Consider the following 18,688-nt stretch of genomic DNA (forward strand, 5'->3'; position numbering starts at 1 on the left):
GTAGCGGAATGAGCGAAGATCAAATCACCGAAGCCACCCAAAAGATGTTCGAGGCTCACCACAAGAAGAGATTAGGCTATATGAGCGCTTGGAAAGTCCTACGCGAGTGTCAAAAGTTCATGACGGAAGCCACCGATGTCCACTCCACCAAGAAGTCGAAGGGATCCGACGACGAAGTTAATAGTACTTCATCGGAGCCGAGCATCACCACGAGGCCCCAAGGGACGAAAGCGGCAAAGCGCGACAAAGGCAATGGCAAGAAGGGAGAAGCATCTTCCATGACCTGAGGCGCTTGAGAAAGTCGCCGTCGAAATGAAGGAACATTCGACCCAAATCGGTGGCATAGCCGAGGCCAAGAAGACGCTCGCGGCGGTGAAAATGGAGGAGCTCGATTTGAAGATCCTTAACATGGATACTTTGAATATGAACGAAGCTTAATTGGAATGGCACAATCATTTGATTCAAGAGGTGCTCAAGCGTCGGGGAATTATGTAGTTTTAAGATTTTTAAATTATGTTTTTTTTAAGTAATTTAAATTATGTAATTTTTATCTTTAATGTAATGTTTAATTTTATTTTCAATGAAAAATTAAACATTTTAGCAAAATTATGTTGAAATTGGAATTTTGGTGAAAATTGTCAAAATGTATGACATTATGTGTAATTTTTTTTTACATTTAATTATAACTTAGTTTTATTTATATGGATACAATATCTTATTTTTTATATTTATTTATTTAAAATATTATTAAAAATAACGCACGCCGTGCGACGACACGGGTGGGTGTGCTAGTTAAGTTAAAAGACTGGTATGTAAATTGTAAAGTATAATTAGCCCTATAAGATGGTGTATATATGTGTGCGCTTGTTTTTTCCAAATTTGTTATGATGAATAGAGATATAATATGAGGAGGGAAGTGACGAAGCCCTGACCACCACTATATACAAAAAGCATCCAAAACATGGCGGCCAAGTCGCTGCTTTTCCGCCCTAACGTCGCGGCTCTATGTCTCTCCGGCAGCCGCTCCTTTCTATGCCGAACGCCCTCGCTGCTGATCATGTCAACGTCGGCTACAACCCGCAACCTTTCAAGCAGTCGCTCGTTACTTACTCGGAGGCTTCCTCGTTCCTCTTCTGCTTTCGCAATTAGGCGGGATTTCTGCATCCGAGCCACCGAAAGTTCCGCCCCCATCGAATCTCCTTTGATGGAAACAATGGAGAAGAAGGTGCGTTTCTTTAATATACCTACCTGATTATTTCTTTCGTTTGGGGGTTAAGTTTAGATCAAATTTGTCCGATTGATTGGTTAGGGTATTCAGTCCGATTATTTTATGAAATTGTGGTGTCGGTGGTTGGACTGTGAGCTTAATTATGTCTTTGAACAACTCAATTTTTACCTTGGGAAACATAATTTGGTCAATTGCATTTATAATTGATTGGAAATGCTCCCATCGATGCACCCAGTGACTGTAGTGTTTTTGGAGAGTGGACAACTGCACCTGGTTGGAGCATATCTGCTGTAGGATAGATTGCACCAAATTCCACTCATTAGACTTTGCTGGAGTAACTACAAAGTTCTGCTGATGATTTGTTTACGTTTTCTTAGAGCTATAAGACACTATTTGATTAAGGGAACCAGCTTCCGTTTTTAGTTGAAAAGAGGCAAACTTGAGAATGAAGAGAGATTAATGATTTTCTTTAAGGTAGATGATAAGCTCTGAGGTCGTAATATGCTTTAGTCAGTTTTGAAGCACTACATCTCTTACGAGAAGAGATTCTGGAACAATGGCAGATGGGGTGAACTTGTGTGCCGATTTGTGGGAAAATATATGGCGAATAACACTGCGTTGCATTTCCTTAATCCTTATTCGAAAAAATGCATCATATGAGTTTTCTGAATACAAATGATCATAAATTATAACGTATTGATGATTATTTGGAGGAATTGGCTTTTGAACTCGGTTGAAAGCTGTTAAAGTCTTTGGATGTTTTGAGGACGCAATTTTGATATAAATTGGCCTGAAGTTGAGCTTGGAATGAGTAGGCATTGTCTAATTTATTCTCTAATAAAATTTACAATAAGAGATTTGTTTTTGAGGATTAAAGCTGCCAGCTCTCAAGAATCCTAGACAGTTATACATGCTGAATGTCCATTGCTTGTTAAATGCCATTGTTGGTTGCCAGCAAGAGATTGCCTTTTGATTATGCACTTATGCTTTGACTTGCTGTTGTATTCTTAGCACGAGGTTTGATTATCTGAACATTGTTAAAAATTTGTGGTATTAGATCAAGGAGCATTTAAGTGCAGACACAGTTGTTGTTGTTAAGGATGCTTATGGTGATGGTCGCCATGTGAGGTGAGGCTTCTTGTTGTAGGTGCATATCTAGACCTATCATTTGGTCGGCAAAAGTTTAATGTATTGGACTAATATTTGCAGCATAGAGGTGATCTCTTCAGCTTTTGAGGGGCAATCTGCAGTTAATAGGCAGAGGATGGTTTACAAGGCGATATGGGAAGAACTTCAGGATAGAGTGCACGCAGTCGACCAGATGAGTACCCGGACTCCATCTGAAGCAGCAGCGGGGAAGTGATGAAGCCGACTTTATCATCACTCAACCAATGGGTCTCAATAAAGAATCAGAAACTTTGATATTTTTTGAGTGACCAATTTGCAGTTTAGAACCATGGATAATATGAGACCTCAAAAAGGTGCATCCCATCCATATTCAGTTTAAAAGTAACGATGTAAAAGAAGCCGACTTTATCATCACTCAACCAATGGGTCTCAATAAAGAATCAGAAACTTTGATATTTTTTGAGTGACCAATTTGCAGTTTAGAACCATGGATAATATGAGACCTCAAAAAGGTGCATCCCATCCATATTCAGTTTAAAAGTAACGATGTAAAAGATCCCATTTTCTGAAATGCAAACATCTTTATGAACCGAATACTCTTAAAAATCTCTCTGAAACGGCAACAAACAAAAGGAAGCAGCTACGTCAAATCCCAGCAACAACAGCAAGCCTATATACAAGCAACGTCGATAACTCTATTTGCAATTAGCTATTGACTATGAATAAACAACTCTATACTAGCATCTCCACCTCATACATACGCCCATAAATCAGCAAGAAGCAAGTTAAATATGCATGGCAGCTGTTTGTCCTGCTAAAACGCTGGCCTTGGTCACCATAGTGTACATCACCTATATTCACAAGCCTCTATCGGATCCTTTCAGCGGCACTGCATAAGTAAATTAAACTCAAATGAGACAGCTGATGAGCCACAAGGTCAATCTTTTTCAAAATAATCGACCTTGTAGATAGCAATAGTATGCTTCTGCTTAATGAAATGTCATGGGTATAGTAGAAACTCATAAACTAATGAAACGCACTGCAAAAAACCTTACTTCAAACTTGAGGAGGGGACTCAGGCTCTGAGCCGCCAATCGAGGAGAAAGACATGGTATCTTCTTTGGGTATAGCAACAAAGTTCAAAGGAGCAGTAGAGAGCCTTCTCATTTCCTTGAAATAACCATTATGGCGTCCAGAATAAGACCGTGGTGTGAGGAGCTCAGGAGTCGCACCGCCAACTGAGTTGCGACGGGGTGAGGGTGTCACCGATCCATTTCCATATGCTCGATATCCATTTTGATTCCTGAAGCTGCTGCTTCTCCTGGGACTTGGCTTAGACCCATATATAGATTCTTTCTCAGTAAGGAGCATATCTTGCAGTTTCTTCTGATCCTAAATTTAGAAAAAGGAAGAAACGGCAAAAGAATATGAGAACCATCGAAAAGATCTCTCAATTGTTTTCCGTATGCGGTGTAATGTAGGGTGAGTGTTTGAGCTGTTTTCCACAAGATTTGATTTTTTTATGATGAATAATATTTGAGTAAAAAATTGGATTTATGAGACTGTTAGCACAAAAAAGCTGCAAAAGAAAGAAGATACTAGGGATAAAAGGCAGTTGACTGAAAGAGATGCAAAAAATAGGCAAAAGGCTTAATCTTCAAGAAAGGCAATATGTTATTGATCTTCAATAAAGGCAATATGTTGTTTTATTTCTTAACCATGTTATCAACAAAGAATTTCACAAGATAATCAAATTTGAATTACCCGAGCTCGCTTCTTCTCCTCTTCCTTGAGTCGCCTGGCTTGTTTGTAGTCCTCCAGAATTGACACCAAACGCACCTGCATATCACAGGTAGAATGCAATTAACAAACTATTCAAAAACATGAAACACCTTGAAAGATTTTTAAATCACTCACTCCATCATAAAGAAACAGTTTCTGTTTCTCCTCCTCCCATGCAAGAGTCTTGCTAATTAGATTATCAACCATAGCTGCAAATTTTGTCTCGTTAACTCCAGAAATACAATCAACTCGGATAAGGAAAGATATCAGTAGTGTAACCAAAAAAGTACCTGGAATCTTATTTATCATGATCCTGGCTCGCTCTGCACGCTTAAGATTTATATGTGCACCTCTTCCAGCACTGTAACGATTGTGATCCTGAATGATCAATTAATTATTTTTATAAATTGCTAGTTACGGAACTCTGATATCTAATTTGCATATCCTGAACATGATTTGATAGCTTACGAGGTTATAATCTTCAAGCCACTTTTCCTCATCACATGCAGCAAGCCACCGGTCTATCCTTTCCATTATTTCTTTGCGGCTAAAAGCTTCATCTTTGACTTTACATATTTGTGCCTCGATGTTAGCCAAGAGCTCACACGGATCCACCAAGCCTGCAGTATGATCGAGTTCCAACGTCTAACTTCACTAAGAATCAACAAGACTGTAGACATAGAGAGAGAGGAGGTACTTATTGAAACAGATTAATCACCCGAATCAATCAAAGCACTGGTTTTCTCAGCAGCTGTGCTTTGATCTGGTTGAATATGAATTTTACAGCACATATCTTCCAATTCCGACCTCTTCTTCAGCACAAGTTCCTTCAACCTACTTGTTTTTAGTTTTGTGAGCCTCTCAACCTCTGCCGAAACCTGTCAGAGATGACATTACAAATAATCAACTCGCGTTTCTAGAAAGAAGCAGCACAGTTGGGCAGTTCATACTGCTCCTGTACCTGCTGAACTGTCTCTGGCGAAAGAGCGCCTGGTTGCACAATTTCTGATTCTGACAAACCAAGGACTGAAGTAATTCTCAAGAAGCTAGCCTTTTCTTCTTTAGATGTGTCCATCAAGTTCCATAGTTCAAAGAGAGACCCGGTGACATCTTTCAACTGCAGCAAGCATAGTTCTCAATGAGCAAGAGAATGAAACATTCAGACAAAAGATTGCCAGAGTTCAAATACCTTTTGAAGCCGGAACTTTTTCTCAGTTTTCAACTTAAGGACAGCCTGATCAAGCCCCTCCAATGTGCTGTCACTGATATTCGTGACAAGCCCCATACTTGATTCATGCAAGCTTGGGTGGATATCACTAACAGTTTGGCCAAAATCTAAATAAAGGACACCGCACAAAGTATGCACTTCGTTCACATAATCCATGACTTTCTGGAGGCGCTCAGACTGCCAAGAAGAAGAAGAATAAGAAGAGTAGTTTTAGAACCAGAGTTCAAATCAATTTGGGACTTCTACAGTATCCTTAAGTGAAAGCAGTTGTTTAATGACTGGTAGGATGCACTACACAGAACATACTTTTTGCATGATGTTTCCGTGTTTAATACACTACTAGTACGCCCCCTCCCGTGCAATGCACGGGTTACGAAACTTACGATAAATTATTTATTTTTAAAATTTTAAATTAAGTAAAAATGTCAAAATGTCATTATTTATGAGAGATTAATTGGTAACAAAAAAATTATGTTAGTTTAAATATTATTATTTGATTTAAAATAGTGTATAATAACAATATTATCAACTTAATGAGTATGATATTAAATTTAATGAGTATTGTATAATAGTAATAATTAACGATTTTTTGAAAAGAATTACTAATAGAAAAAAAAAATGGAGGGAAAAAATGAGAGGAGAGAGAAAATTTGGAGGTAAAAAAAAAACTGCTCTTTTATATTATAGATTTCACGTACCTTCTCCTTCTTAAGAGCACGAAGTTTTGATTGATGTTCCGTGAGTTTTCTCACTGATAAGTCTTGTTCTTCCAGAGTCAAGACGCTCATGGAACTGCCATAACCGGAAATCTCGCCGGTAATCTTCTCAATTTGTGACTTGATATCTGCAAATTGCTTCATTCTTTCCTCCTTCTTAAGTTTTAGATCTTCCACTAATGGTTTGACTGAGGCTAGTTGCCCTTTCAAGGACTTGGCTTTCTTGTCAGACTGCACCTGTTGCCAATCAAATATTTATGATGGAAGTCTAGTTGATATCAACAATAATGATTAATGAATACTTCTAACTTTGGCCTCTTGATGCATAATTTCAAGAATGCACAAGGAGCTGAAACATATAGCCTAGATAGCACAGATAGTATAACAAGGACAGAATAGAGTTTAAGATTATTGCAGATGCACTGTAACTCAATACACCATAATTTTTTTACGTTAAGCCACGAGTGCAGAATCAAGGGTGGAGTGAATTTGTGTCTAAAAGGCAAAAACCAGTAAGACAAATTCCCAAAGCTCTGCAAATCTTTGAATTGTATTGCTTTATGTTGCTGTGACACCATTAGACAAGAATTGAGGGCATAGTCTCACTTCACTCATAATCATGTGCTTCAAACCATCACTACGGCTTTGCCAAATATGGAAGTGAAAAAGAAAGGCTATATTATGCATTAGAAGGAAGAGATGGAAGATTAGATTAAAAAATAAAAGTATGCAAAATGGCAGTGCTGATTGTTTCAAGTTCATTACCGGCAAATTAATGTTGATTTCTCCAAGAGCTGCAATAAGCATTGCAACCTCAGCTTCCATAGAAGCAATAGATTGATGAAGGCATGCCTTAGCATTTGTGGCCTCATCAACCTTTCTTCTGTAGATCTCCAAACACTCTCTCTCCAGCTCCATTAACATGCGGTCTTTATCAGCTTGAGTCTCCCCAATTTCAGTCCACAATTGCTGTTCATCACAACAATAACAAAACCACCAACTACATCACACTCCATTCTTACAGTCTTACCTAAGGAAACTAGAAAATTGTGTATATTAAATTCATCCTTCGTATTATAAGAAAACTCAGGTTATGTACAGGAGCAGATTAGACATGATTTTCAACCACAATGCAAAGAAATCGTGTTTATACCTATATCATCATATAGTTTACAAATTCTAAATTTTAACAGAGAAACTATCTATCAAACATTAATCTTTGTTCAGGGTAGAACCAAGGTATTGGCTTCTTGAGATAGTGTACAAGTAACAAACCAAAGTCTTACTGGAGAGGAAAAATCTCAAGATAAAACTTGGAAGGGGGAAAAAAGGATTATTGAGAAATTGATGAAGTAATAAATTACATATCTACACATGATAATACATACATAGACTTCCACCCTTATCCAATAAAGTTTACCAAAAGGAAAAAAATAAAAATAAAAACAAAGTAAAAAAGTTTTAACAGAAATCATGGAAAAAATTATAAGAAGTACCATTTCTCCCCCAAACAATATGAAAAACCTGCTCAAGAGAACCAAAAAGGGAAATTGCACTTAGGTTGCTAAGTTGTCAAAATTCAACATTTTCAACGCCATGAGAGAGAGAGAGAGAGAGAGACCTGAAGTTCTTTGAGCAGAGTATTACAAGTATTGCTTGTATGAAAACTGATGGAATTACTCCCAAATGCAGCAGTCATCATTTTCACCACTGATTAAATGCTTTCCCTTCCAAAGAAATATTTCCACCACCACCACTCCAGAGCAAAGGAGAAAGGCAAATTAAAATGCTAAAGGCTTCAGCTTTACACTTTCTGAAGAAGAAGCAAGGTACGGAATTAGCTTTCACAGCTAAAAAGGAAAAAAGCGAAGCAGCTTCCTCGCTCCTTCTCTCGCTGTCTCCTTTACTTGTGTTGTTAAAAGAGAAGCCAAAAAGATACTACGCACCACCATTTCTACATCCCCATTTCTCCCTCTCTCTCTCTCTGCCGCTAACAGATCTGAAGCTAGAGAAAGAAACTAAATTCAACGCAATTGGACACACAACTACCAACCCCGCGAATGAAAACAAACTTTGTTTTTGGGTTTTGTTGTTTAATTTCTTTAATTTAAAGAAAAGGGAGAAAAATGGACCTGGACCAGCAAAAATTAGGTACTGTAGAGAAATACTCTAGATTATAAAAAGAAGCAGAAGTTAGCACCAACCCAATTATTATACAGCAACAGCTATCACAACTACTGTTGAAGTTGCTGCTTTTTAACAGAGCTGGAAGTAGAAGAAGATGATTATGGTGATTTTGGTGATTCAGGGGGTGGTGGGGGCTAACTTGCGCAAATGCAGGTGGATCTGTGCAAATTAGATCAGCGCGGAGTTCTATGCTACGGTGCGCCTCCGGTGTTAAGTGAGAAGAGCGGAAGTGGTGTCGAATATTTATCATTTATTATTACAATACGATATATATATTCCCCTCTCAATAAAATTATTCTCGTCGCCTTCTGTTAATAGTCATGCGGAATCACTATTTCCAATTCATGTCTCACTACCGCCACTCTCCTCTTGTTTTACGTCAACGCATCTTCGGGTTAAAAATCTTATGTGGACGTTTCAACCATCTTTGCATTTTTTAAAATTTCTTTATATTCTTAAAAATATTTCCTCTAAATTAGGGCTTAGTGATATTTTGTGTATTCAAATTCTAGCGTATTTTTTAAAATATCTCAAACTTTTATTTTCTATTAAAAAGTTTCAAACTTCGTTTTTCATAAAATGTTCAATTATAAGATTATTTAATTCGTCGGAATTTGTATAGCATAATATTTTATAAAAAAAATACTGAAATTTTGGGGTTTCCGAATAAAAAGTGAAAATTGAAAACATTTTATGAAAAAAAAATGGGAACATATGATACTATTAACTCTAAATCCATAAAAAATACACTAAAATTATTTAAAAATAATTATAAACGGAAAGTAATCGTTCGTATCTTATGTAAGAAAATAAATTATAGTAGTTTTTTTCTTAGTGTAATAAGAATAAAAAAAATTGAGAGAAAGAGTAAAAAAATTATTAGTTGACCATTGTCGTCCAAACATAACCGCATAAGGTATTACTAGGTTCGAATAAAGATTATAACAAATAATGCTTAGTTCACCCTATCTATTTGGGAAGGATCGGTCAATTAATTTATGTCCTCGTGCCCAATAACTTCTTTTTATAGAGGTCAATTTATTTGTACAAACTTGCAAATTTCCAATCACAATCAAAAATATATCATAGTCACAATTAACATTTTACCAATATGTATGTTTTTTCGAAAATCCAAATATATGACAGGATTAGGAGTGATGACACTATGGCCCAATAGATTTTCTAATATTTTCAAATTATGATTTGCGAAATTATGTGTTCTAACATTATGTTGTTACCTTGCACTTGTTGGATATTGTTATATTTCAAATTAAAAAGAAAAGAGACAGAAGGTTCAAAACCGAGACTAATAAATATTCTTCACTTTCATATGGATGATTAATCATATACTCCATAATTAGTGACGGAGCTAAGGATTATCGGGCGGAACTTGTTAAAATAAAGAACCTCAAAGTACTTGTATGTGGGTTTGAGAGCGGTAGTTTTCCGGTCAAAATTTTTTGGACAGTCCGTACAATTTTTTGGGCTCAAATGGATTCCTAAGAACATCTCCAGCCCTTGTCGCTTAGGGGTGGCGCTAATTGGTGGTCCCCACCTTAGCGCCACCACCCCTTTCCAGTGCAATGCATCAACACTTAGAGCATCCGCAATGGGGTTCCTTGATAGTCTACTTGATAGTGGTTGTGTTATTGAGTAGGTAGTGCTGCATTGGGGTTCCTTGATAGCCTACTTGATAATATTAGTTTTGATTTTATGTTTTTCATTTAAATTTTATTGCATAATTTAAATAACATATTTTTGTAATAGTTAAATACGCCATTAAACATAAAATTTAAAATTACCTAAAACATAAAAAAAATTACATAAAATTTTTAAAACACCTAAAACATAAAATAAAATTACATAAAAATTAAAAACACCTAAAACATCATTAAAATCACATAATTAAAAGCCTAGGATAGACCACGACGCCTGAGCACGTCGGCGACCATGGACGCGAGCAATGCACGTTGTGCATCCGTCATGTGCGTCGTATCCGTGTTCAGGAGCTGCATATCGAGCTCCCTCTCCCTGATATCGTTCCTCCGCTGGTACTGGGCGGTGAATGCCCTCATCTGCTCGTCGGTCCTCTCCAACCTCTGCACTATTTCCGGTGGAGGATCCGAGCTCGTATGCGACGTTGATGCCTTCCCTTTCCCCTTCGCCGCCGCCTTCGCCTTCGCGCCGGGCAGAAGAGATCTCCTCGCCCGACGCCGAGGTGGTGAAGCCGCCCTCTTCCGTGGTCTTTGTCCTCTTGGAGGCATGCACGTCTCCAACGAGGTACATCGACTTGAACTTGGGATTGTTCCGGAGAATTTTCCACGCGTTCCAGAAATTGAAGGAGGCCCTGTGTGGGCTTCGAGCCCTGAAGAGGATTTGGGCCTTGTCACGAAGCATATCATCCGAATGACCGGAGGGCCAATTGTTGTGCGTCTCCACCCAAACAGCTTCCCAGAGACGCACATCCGCGCTCACCCGGGACCAGTGGCCTTGAAGTTGCTTGATCTTAAGGTCGACGCCGAGGATGGGGTTCACACGTGCGCGGATCCGGCCCCAATACGCCTCTCCCTTCTGATCCGTCCCACGGATGGCGTCGTTGGTCTCCTCCGCCTAAATTTGGACGATGAGATCCGTCTGCTCGGGAAGGTAAGTATGACGGTACCTAGCTTCTTTGTCGTGCTTGATTTTGGTGGCCATTTCCTTCCTCCGGCCGCCTTTCTTTGGTGGGGAGACACTCTGCTGTGCACTGACCGGTTCCTCCTCGGGCGGGCTCTCCTCCAAGTTGATTCCTCCCATATCGGGATGATAATCGGAGGAGAGATCGGGGCACCAATTTGGATCGTAGAAAGGGTTGTGTGGATCCATGACGGAGAAAATTCTTGAAGAGAAATGGAGGAGATGAAAATTAGAGGAGAAGAAGATGTGTGAAGATGGTGGGGAGAAGTTGGGGTTTTTTAAAGAGGAGAAGAAGAAAAAAAAATGAAAACGGTCGGTCAAAAGTGCGCAAATCGAGGAGGTGCAGTCAAAATTCGAATAAAATTCGAATTTTTCAAATTTTCCTTTTTTTTTATTAGGGCGCTTGCATTGCACTCGCAATCCTTTCCCCCCCTTCGAGCATACTCGAAGACTCGAGTATGCCTCGAGTATCTTCCCCCGCAACGCCTTCCTCGAGTCCACCCCTCTCCTCGAGTAGCCCCTCGAGTACCTCCGTTGCCAATGCTCTTAAAGTGACTCTAAAATCTTCATTTCCAATTAATCACATTTTTACTCTTTTAATTTAAAAATCAACATTTCATTAAAATAAAAAAATTTAATATTACATTAATTAAAATTAAATAAAATACTTAATTAAAATATAATAATAAAAATAAAAATTACACTAATTTTCTAGGGCTCAATCGGGCCAAAACGAGATCAACTGTGAATGAAAATGTGAAGAATAAGGGTCTATATAGATATTTAAAAAAAAGGAAAAATTGAAGGAGACATTGATTTCCAACTATCCTTTCTTACTCCAGCCAACAACTCCTTTTCTTTTAATTAATCAGATTTTATTTTTTATTTTTTATTTTCGGGCGCGTGAAATGCACGCAAATTCCCTTCTCTCCTTCGTATTTTGGCACTAAGCTAAGTGCCGCCCTCGAGCCACGCCACCGCGCCAGCCCGCCCTTCTCCAATAAGTGTCAGCTCGAGTCGGCACTTAGGATTATAACTCAATCATTTGCTATAAAAATAGTTGTTTATCCAATAGTAGGTACATTAAAAGCATAATCTACATTTTGTTCTAAAGCTCGTTCTATATATCTTCTACAAAAATAAATTAATTTTTATTATTAATAGTTTACAATCTTATTTCAACTAGAGGGTTGGCTCAGACTCAATATTGAAAATAACTAAGAAAGAGAAAATTGGGGACAAAATAATAAAAATTTGACAAATTAGTATAACAAATAATTAGCATGAATATTACGATTATTAAAACAATTTGTTATGTTCTCCATCTCATATAAGCTAGCTTCAAATGAGAACCCTTATTTAGAGTGAAAACGAAAAATCATTTTCAATCATTCAGTGATGCATCATCTTTACAGATAAATGGAGCACATGAGTTGGAATCCTTAAATAAGAGAAAGTTTTATTTTTTTTTCGAATACAATAAACTTCACTATAAATATTACTCCATCCGTCCACGAAAGAACTTCCTATTTTTCTATTTCGGGACGTCCACGAAAGAACTTCCTACTTTTTCCTATTTTGGGACAATACCCCACCACTTAAAAAATACTCCAATTTTAAGACAATTCCCACCACTCAAATAACATTAATTAAAACAACACAATAAAGTAATACTTTTTCACAATTCCCAATACACTTTACAACTTTTTCTCCACTCTCAATACACTATACAACATTTTATTAAAACCCGTGCCACTCCCTCCTAGGAAGTTCTTTCATGGACGGAGGGAGTATAATTTTATATGTTTACTGTTCTCATATTTTCACGATAAATGTAATTTTTATAACAAAAAAGGTATTTAACGTTTTCTTTCGAGGGGAGGGGGATTGAGTAGAATCCGTCAATTCTCTTTAATAGTTTTTCTTTGTCTTTGTGGAATGACAAGGAAATTCACAAACACTAACTAAGAATTATAAGTTAATATGCTTTTATGGAAAAACGTACTAGAAAATTTGTATTAAAAAAGTCAAACTTAATAAACATATATAAGTAATAATCGATTGATGATTTTTAATCACAAATCCATTCATTTGGATACTATAACACCTAAAGACAACTGTTCTAATCTAACGAATGTGAAATGAAATGTGCCAGAAAAAGTATATACTACATGTGATAAGTATTTGGATATATATTCAGAGTTCTCCTTAACCAATAATATTCGCGAATTTGTTTGTCATGAATTTAACCAATAATAATGTCTAAATAGATTCTATAAATATAACAAAATTGTACATGACGAAACATGCAATTATACTTATAGTTTTATGGGACTCTCACTACTTTATTATAATCAATTATTGTTTCAGAACAATGTCAAAATCCTTTATTATTACATATTGAGGATGTATAATCTAGTGGATTAGGTCGCTGCATGCAGTCCAATCATTGCCTGAAGATAAATAATGTATGAGCCAAACCCAATAATGGCGATATTATGATGATTAATTAATTATAATAACATAATGTTCCCAATGAGACATCAAACGATGTGATCTCTTGTTTGGGTGCAAACCCCCACCGCTCCCCCTCCCCCAAGTAAAAAAAAAAACTATAATACCATAATATACAAAAAATTAAAGCATAGAACTAATCCAAAGTTCAGATAATTAATATATAGATTATTATTTACTGAATGAGTTTTTAATTATATTTCATATAATTATATCAACAATTAAAGTGAAAGAATCTTCTTGAGAGAATATATCATCGACTATGGGTCTATGACTACTCCTTCAAGGCTTCAACCTCAAACCTATGTTTTAAGAAAATTGTAACAAGGTTTTATTTTTTTCCCCCCAAACATTTTAAAATATCTTAGATAAATAAATAATACTTTGAATTAGAGTGTTGCATTTATTTATTAATTAAGATTATGCATCCACCGTAGATGTTAGCTGTTCATATTATATTTGTTGTTGATAATCATATATTTATAATATTATAAAAAAAACATAATATTCACATATATTGAAGGAAAAAAATTATAGTATATTTGAGAGGCCTACCTATTTAGGAGATAGTATATATGTACAAATATTGGTACCTGTTTGTGAGCGCAGAATATGACAGTGGTGCAAGAAAATGACAATGTAACTATTGCTTAGAAAGTATAGAAGAATAATGGACCCATTGCATTCTGTTCAACCTTCATTATCTAAGGAGATGATAAATAATCATATAAAAGCTGGTGCCCTATCATAAAATACAGTGATTTTTCTCAGTGGAGGGCTCCATCTCTTGTCATATCCCTCTTTTTTTTTTTTTTCATCATTGAAATTAAAGTGGGAGTATACTAATCAAAAGGTGAAACACAAAAGGTGATTATGATGATTAATCTCCATCCTATAACCACTTATCTCTGTGAAAAGTTTTTTTTTTTTTTTAAGTTGAAGGGTAAAATGAATTAGCAATTAGCTCATGATTATGAACTTTGCTAATTCAATTTTTGATTATAATCATGTTATGTTTAGAATATTTAAATGGTAGTTCTAAGTAGTTAGTTGGCTAATAATTGATCATCTTGGTGAAAATTGGGTGAATTATGTAGCTCAAATTAATCTGTGTTTTATTGATTTTATAAATAATTTTAATACGATATTTGAAGTACTGTTTTTAATAATATCACCATCTTTCTATTTGTTACAAAATTAACATGTTATTTATGTTGTGACCAACATTAATTTTGCAGCAAATTAAGATATTAATTAAGAGATGGTACTGTTGTTATTGTAACATTTTAAAAATTGTGTCATATAAAATAGTAAAAGTTTGGCAGATTGATGTCGGTTAAATGTACAGAAATAAAGCAAACGATGAAACTAACTACTATAGTATTTGATTCACCTAAAAAAAATATAATATTGATTAACTTGTAAGAAAAGTTTAACAATTTAGGAAGTGGAAAAGTATGGGATATTAAATTTGTTGGTATCTGCAGCATTTTATAGATGAAAATCAAATATCTTAATTTGAGTGAGCAATCACTTTCCTGTTCCTCGATTGTGCCGATCGAATAAAAAAGAAGAAACAAATAAAGAGGACAAGAAGATGATCAAGTGGGATTTCTTTTCATTAGTTTTTCCACATAATAGTATTTAGGTTCTTCTATTTTAGATGACGATGATCAACTTACTTACTGCAGCATTTTATAGATGAAAATCAAATATCCTAATCTTATTTTGCAAATTTACCAACCCATTTCTTTTTCGCCTCATTTTTTCTTCCTTTTGGCCGTCCAGAGTATATGCAAAATAATATTTTTATCAATAATAAATAAAATCATGCATATAAAACATGATATACAATGATATTTTGTAACAATTGATATGTTTTTTAAATATATGTTTTTTAAATAAAAATGATAGTTTGCAATTGTTTTATGAAAATAAATGATAGTACTTTGTAGAAAATATACATTACAAATTACATTTTAAGATATAGAAATGGCTCTTTGATAACAAAAGAAGTTATTTTTCCTAAATGTAAAATAATACACTTCACAAATGATATTTTTAATACATACAAATATATATTTTTTAATACTAACATAAAATGTTTGATCCGACTGCATGATAGAGGTTTTTTCTGACCAGAAAGAAGACCATTAAATTAGTTGGGAACTCTAGCACTACTATTTACATCGATCATTTTATAAAAATCAAAGTATTATGCTAATAAATTATTGGTACAAAAAGAAACATAATTTGGTTCGTTTGTAGCGAGACACATATAGCGGGTATGATAAATTATGTGGTTGTTGTTTATAAACTTGTACCATGCAATTCAAGGGACCATTTCCAATTCAAGATAAAGATATATGAAGTCGAAGCTTTTGGGATTAATTTGTTGGCAATAATGAGAGAAATCTACATATTATACTTAGCTGCAGGTACAAATAGTAGTAATAATAAAGGGTTATACTATTCAAGTAAATTAAAGTTATGTCCTCTCTTGTCCTAAACCTTAAGGACATCTGGTCCTACAGTTGACATTTCAAAATTATGTTTGACCCTTTATTTCATTACTGTTTTCTAATTTAAATCATTTGAAGATTTTTGCTTTTAAAGGATATGTTTAATGGATTATGAGTTAATTGCATATAATAACATCATTTTTATGTTTTTTTTACAACGCGGCTTGTAAATCTTGACCTAGAGAAAATCTTTATAGTTTATGTGGTTTACAATATCAATCACGTTTAACAAATTCAAAGACAATGTGACTATAAAAAACAAAGTACACATGGATTGCTCGCTCATCTTGTTCCAAAATTATAAATCACACAATTCTCCGTGTGTACGTCTTTGGAAATTACATTAGCTTGGATCGGATTTCGTTCAATTTTCATCGATATTGTAAATCATACATAATTTATTAAGAATTTTTTGCGTGTAAATATAATGAATTTTTTGGGTTTAATTTATTTATTTTAATTTAAATATACGAACTTCATGCTCGATTGATTTCTCCCATAAAATTTATTTTATCCAAATTGATGCTGACGTGTTCGGTTGTCCGCCGGAGCTGTCAACGTGAAATGACCGGCCAACGACTTTAATTTCTTTTTTGAGTCATTTACGTGTAAATACACGAACTTTCAACATTTTTTATTTTTTCCCACGAATTTCTCATGTTATTCTGATTTTTTTTTTCACAATTCATTTTTTTTCACACGAAATTAATTTCCCATATTTCTCACTCAATAATGTATAGAATTTTTGATCCAAAGATCATATTAAAGCATTCCAACTTCTCGATACGATATACAAATTTGAATTAACATTTTAACCATAACCAATTGCAACACAAACTAATTGAGAAATATGAGGGAAACAAATTTTGTGGGAAAAAATAAAATTCGCGGGAAAAATTAGAAGAATATTAAATTTGGGGAAAAAACTATAAAATATTGAATGTTCGTATATTTACACAGTAATAACTAAATTAAAAATTGGCACGTTTACGTCACGCCACGTACACAATAATATGCCATGTAAAAGCCAATTCAGTTATAATTCAATCGGAACTACTCGTCGCGAAAAAATCTGACGAGCACAAAGTTTATATATTTAAATTTAAAAGAAATATTATAAAAAAAATCAGAAAATACTTACTAAAAGTTCGTGTGTTTCTAAATAAATAATCCAATTATAAATGCCATCTTTTTGTGTCCATATTTAAAACTCGTATTGTAAATTAGAAAACGAGTACAAATTGTGTTATTATATCCAATTATATTTTTTGTTGATAAGGAGAAAACTCGTGGCACGCTCTAAGTAAGAGGTGGTCTTGGGTACACTCGGGTGTACCGTACAATCGGGTCACACCTTCACTTAAACTTTGACCCGCACTCTGATTTGAACCCATATTCTGATCCAACTCATATAAATAATACTATTTTAGATACGGGTCAACCCGGTTGTACGGTACACCTAGGTATACCCAAGATTTTGTGTCTAAGTAAATATTGGTGGCGTTAAGTAGTAACTCGGTTAGAAAAGCATATGACGTTAGACAATAATTATGCGACATATACTCTACTTAAAAAGACAAGTAAGATATGGGTTCTTGATTTTCCATAATCATATATAACTTCGCCCGCTCCATTCATTAATTAATGAGGATAAAAACTTCGTATTTGTTTAATTATTTTGGATGGTCATTTTTTCCTTCAATTGGGGAATATTTTTTATTACTTGAATTTAATCTGGTTTGGATGAGGGTTGATAGCAAACATAATTAGGAGTCATCTCATGTTTGGTTTGTGTGATTGATGATTGTCATTGATAGCAAGCACACGGCTCAATTCCTCATTTGGAGGATATGTAATCATCATATTTAGGTCGACAAACTATTAACTATATATAGTTTAGATTATTGACAATTTATCATGAAGTACTAAATTTGTTTAGTCAATAAAAATGAGTTTCTCAAAAAGTAAATAAATAAACCATCCATAAGAGCATTGGCAACGCCTTAGCGTTATTTTTTCGGCGCGTGTTTTACACGCGCCCTTTTTAAAAATATATATATATATATTGAAATTCAATTTTAATTATTTTTTAATTTTAATTATGTTTTAAATTTTTAATTGTGTTTTTAATTTTAATTTTGTCGTAATTTTAATTGTGTTTTTAATTTTTTAAAATTTTTTATTTTATTGACATTTTAATTATTAGTAAAATGTGTTATTTAAATTTGAGCAATTAAATTTAAGTGAAAAACATAAAAATCAAAACTAAAAAAATCATGTAGGCTATCATGTAATCCCAATGCAGCCTCCTTACACAATGTGGTCTCCCCTCATCAAGTAAGCTATCATGTAACCATTGACGTAGCCAGAGGGGGGCAGTGGGGGCACTGGGCCCCCCTGGAAATTTCAAAAAACACTAGGGGTATTTTAGTAATTTTATATTTAATATTAAATAAATACATAAATATTCTTATTTTAGTAATAATCTCAATTTTTCTCTACGTGTAGGAGATAAGCTATTGAACGATTGTAAAACTAGTGTTTTAAGGATGCGTTTACTTTGGTTGAAAAAAATTTTATTGAAAAATGATAGATAAGAAAAGGTGAGAAAATATTTTTCTCCTTTTTTTTTATCGTATGTTTTGCTAGAGATGAAAAGATGATAAAATATTGAAAAATATTTTCACACCCATACCTTAGAATAATA

General features: G+C 34.7%; 2 protein-coding genes across 5 annotated transcripts; one reads left to right on the top strand and one right to left on the bottom strand.

Annotated features, from left to right (window-relative positions):
- Positions 1-833: 833 nt before the first annotated feature.
- On the top strand, positions 834-2,945 carry LOC131002730 (protein BOLA4, chloroplastic/mitochondrial-like). 3 transcript variants are annotated; one of them, XR_009094391.1, is made up of 4 exons: positions 861-1,225; positions 2,286-2,356; positions 2,438-2,674; positions 2,835-2,945. XR_009094391.1 is itself a non-coding variant. In XM_057929195.1 (3 exons), exons 1-3 carry the CDS (start codon positions 962-964, stop codon positions 2,589-2,591), a joined length of 489 nt encoding a protein of 162 aa, XP_057785178.1. In that variant the 5' UTR covers positions 834-961; the 3' UTR covers positions 2,592-2,737. The 3 variants fall into 3 exon arrangements, 1 of the variants encoding a protein (XP_057785178.1); XR_009094390.1 differs by having other exon boundaries at positions 862-1,225; positions 2,438-2,660; positions 2,821-2,945; XM_057929195.1 differs by lacking the exon at positions 2,835-2,945 and having other exon boundaries at positions 834-1,225; positions 2,438-2,737.
- LOC131002729 (65-kDa microtubule-associated protein 6-like) lies at positions 2,918-8,555 on the bottom strand. 2 transcript variants are annotated; one of them, XM_057929193.1, is made up of 13 exons: positions 8,287-8,541; positions 7,704-8,087; positions 6,848-7,051; positions 6,065-6,319; positions 5,328-5,543; positions 5,100-5,255; positions 4,857-5,016; positions 4,607-4,758; positions 4,429-4,516; positions 4,274-4,347; positions 4,121-4,195; positions 3,412-3,748; positions 2,918-3,245 (listed from the first exon to the last, which is right to left on the bottom strand). In XM_057929193.1, exons 2-12 carry the CDS (start codon positions 7,782-7,784, stop codon positions 3,413-3,415), a joined length of 1,797 nt encoding a protein of 598 aa, XP_057785176.1. In that variant the 5' UTR covers positions 7,785-8,087; positions 8,287-8,541; the 3' UTR covers positions 2,918-3,245; position 3,412. The 2 variants fall into 2 exon arrangements, with proteins under 2 accessions (XP_057785176.1, XP_057785177.1); XM_057929194.1 differs by having other exon boundaries at positions 7,704-8,555.
- Positions 8,556-18,688: the final 10,133 nt, after the last annotated feature.

The sequence above is a fragment of the Salvia miltiorrhiza genome, unplaced genomic scaffold, assembly GCF_028751815.1.
Source record: "Salvia miltiorrhiza cultivar Shanhuang (shh) unplaced genomic scaffold, IMPLAD_Smil_shh fragScaff_scaffold_177:::fragment_3, whole genome shotgun sequence".
Lineage (NCBI taxonomy): Eukaryota > Viridiplantae > Streptophyta > Magnoliopsida > Lamiales > Lamiaceae > Salvia > Salvia miltiorrhiza.

Excerpts from the sequence above, each read along its gene's own strand:
- LOC131002730 (XM_057929195.1), top strand. The coding sequence starts at position 962 with ATGGCGGCCAAGTCGCTGCTTTTCCGCCCTAACGTCGCGGCTCTATGT. Across the intron at positions 1,226-2,285 it reads TGGAAACAATGGAGAAGAAG|ATCAAGGAGCATTTAAGTGC; the intron begins GTGCGTTTCTTT and ends TTGTGGTATTAG. Across the intron at positions 2,357-2,437 it reads GGTGATGGTCGCCATGTGAG|CATAGAGGTGATCTCTTCAG; the intron begins GTGAGGCTTCTT and ends TAATATTTGCAG.
- LOC131002729 (XM_057929194.1), bottom strand. The coding sequence starts at position 7,784 with ATGATGACTGCTGCATTTGGGAGTAATTCCATCAGTTTTCATACAAGC. Across the intron at positions 5,544-6,064 it reads GTGCTCTTAAGAAGGAGAAG|TCTGAGCGCCTCCAGAAAGT; the intron begins GTACGTGAAATC and ends TCTTCTTGGCAG. Across the intron at positions 4,517-4,606 it reads GGCTTGAAGATTATAACCTC|GATCACAATCGTTACAGTGC; the intron begins GTAAGCTATCAA and ends TTGATCATTCAG.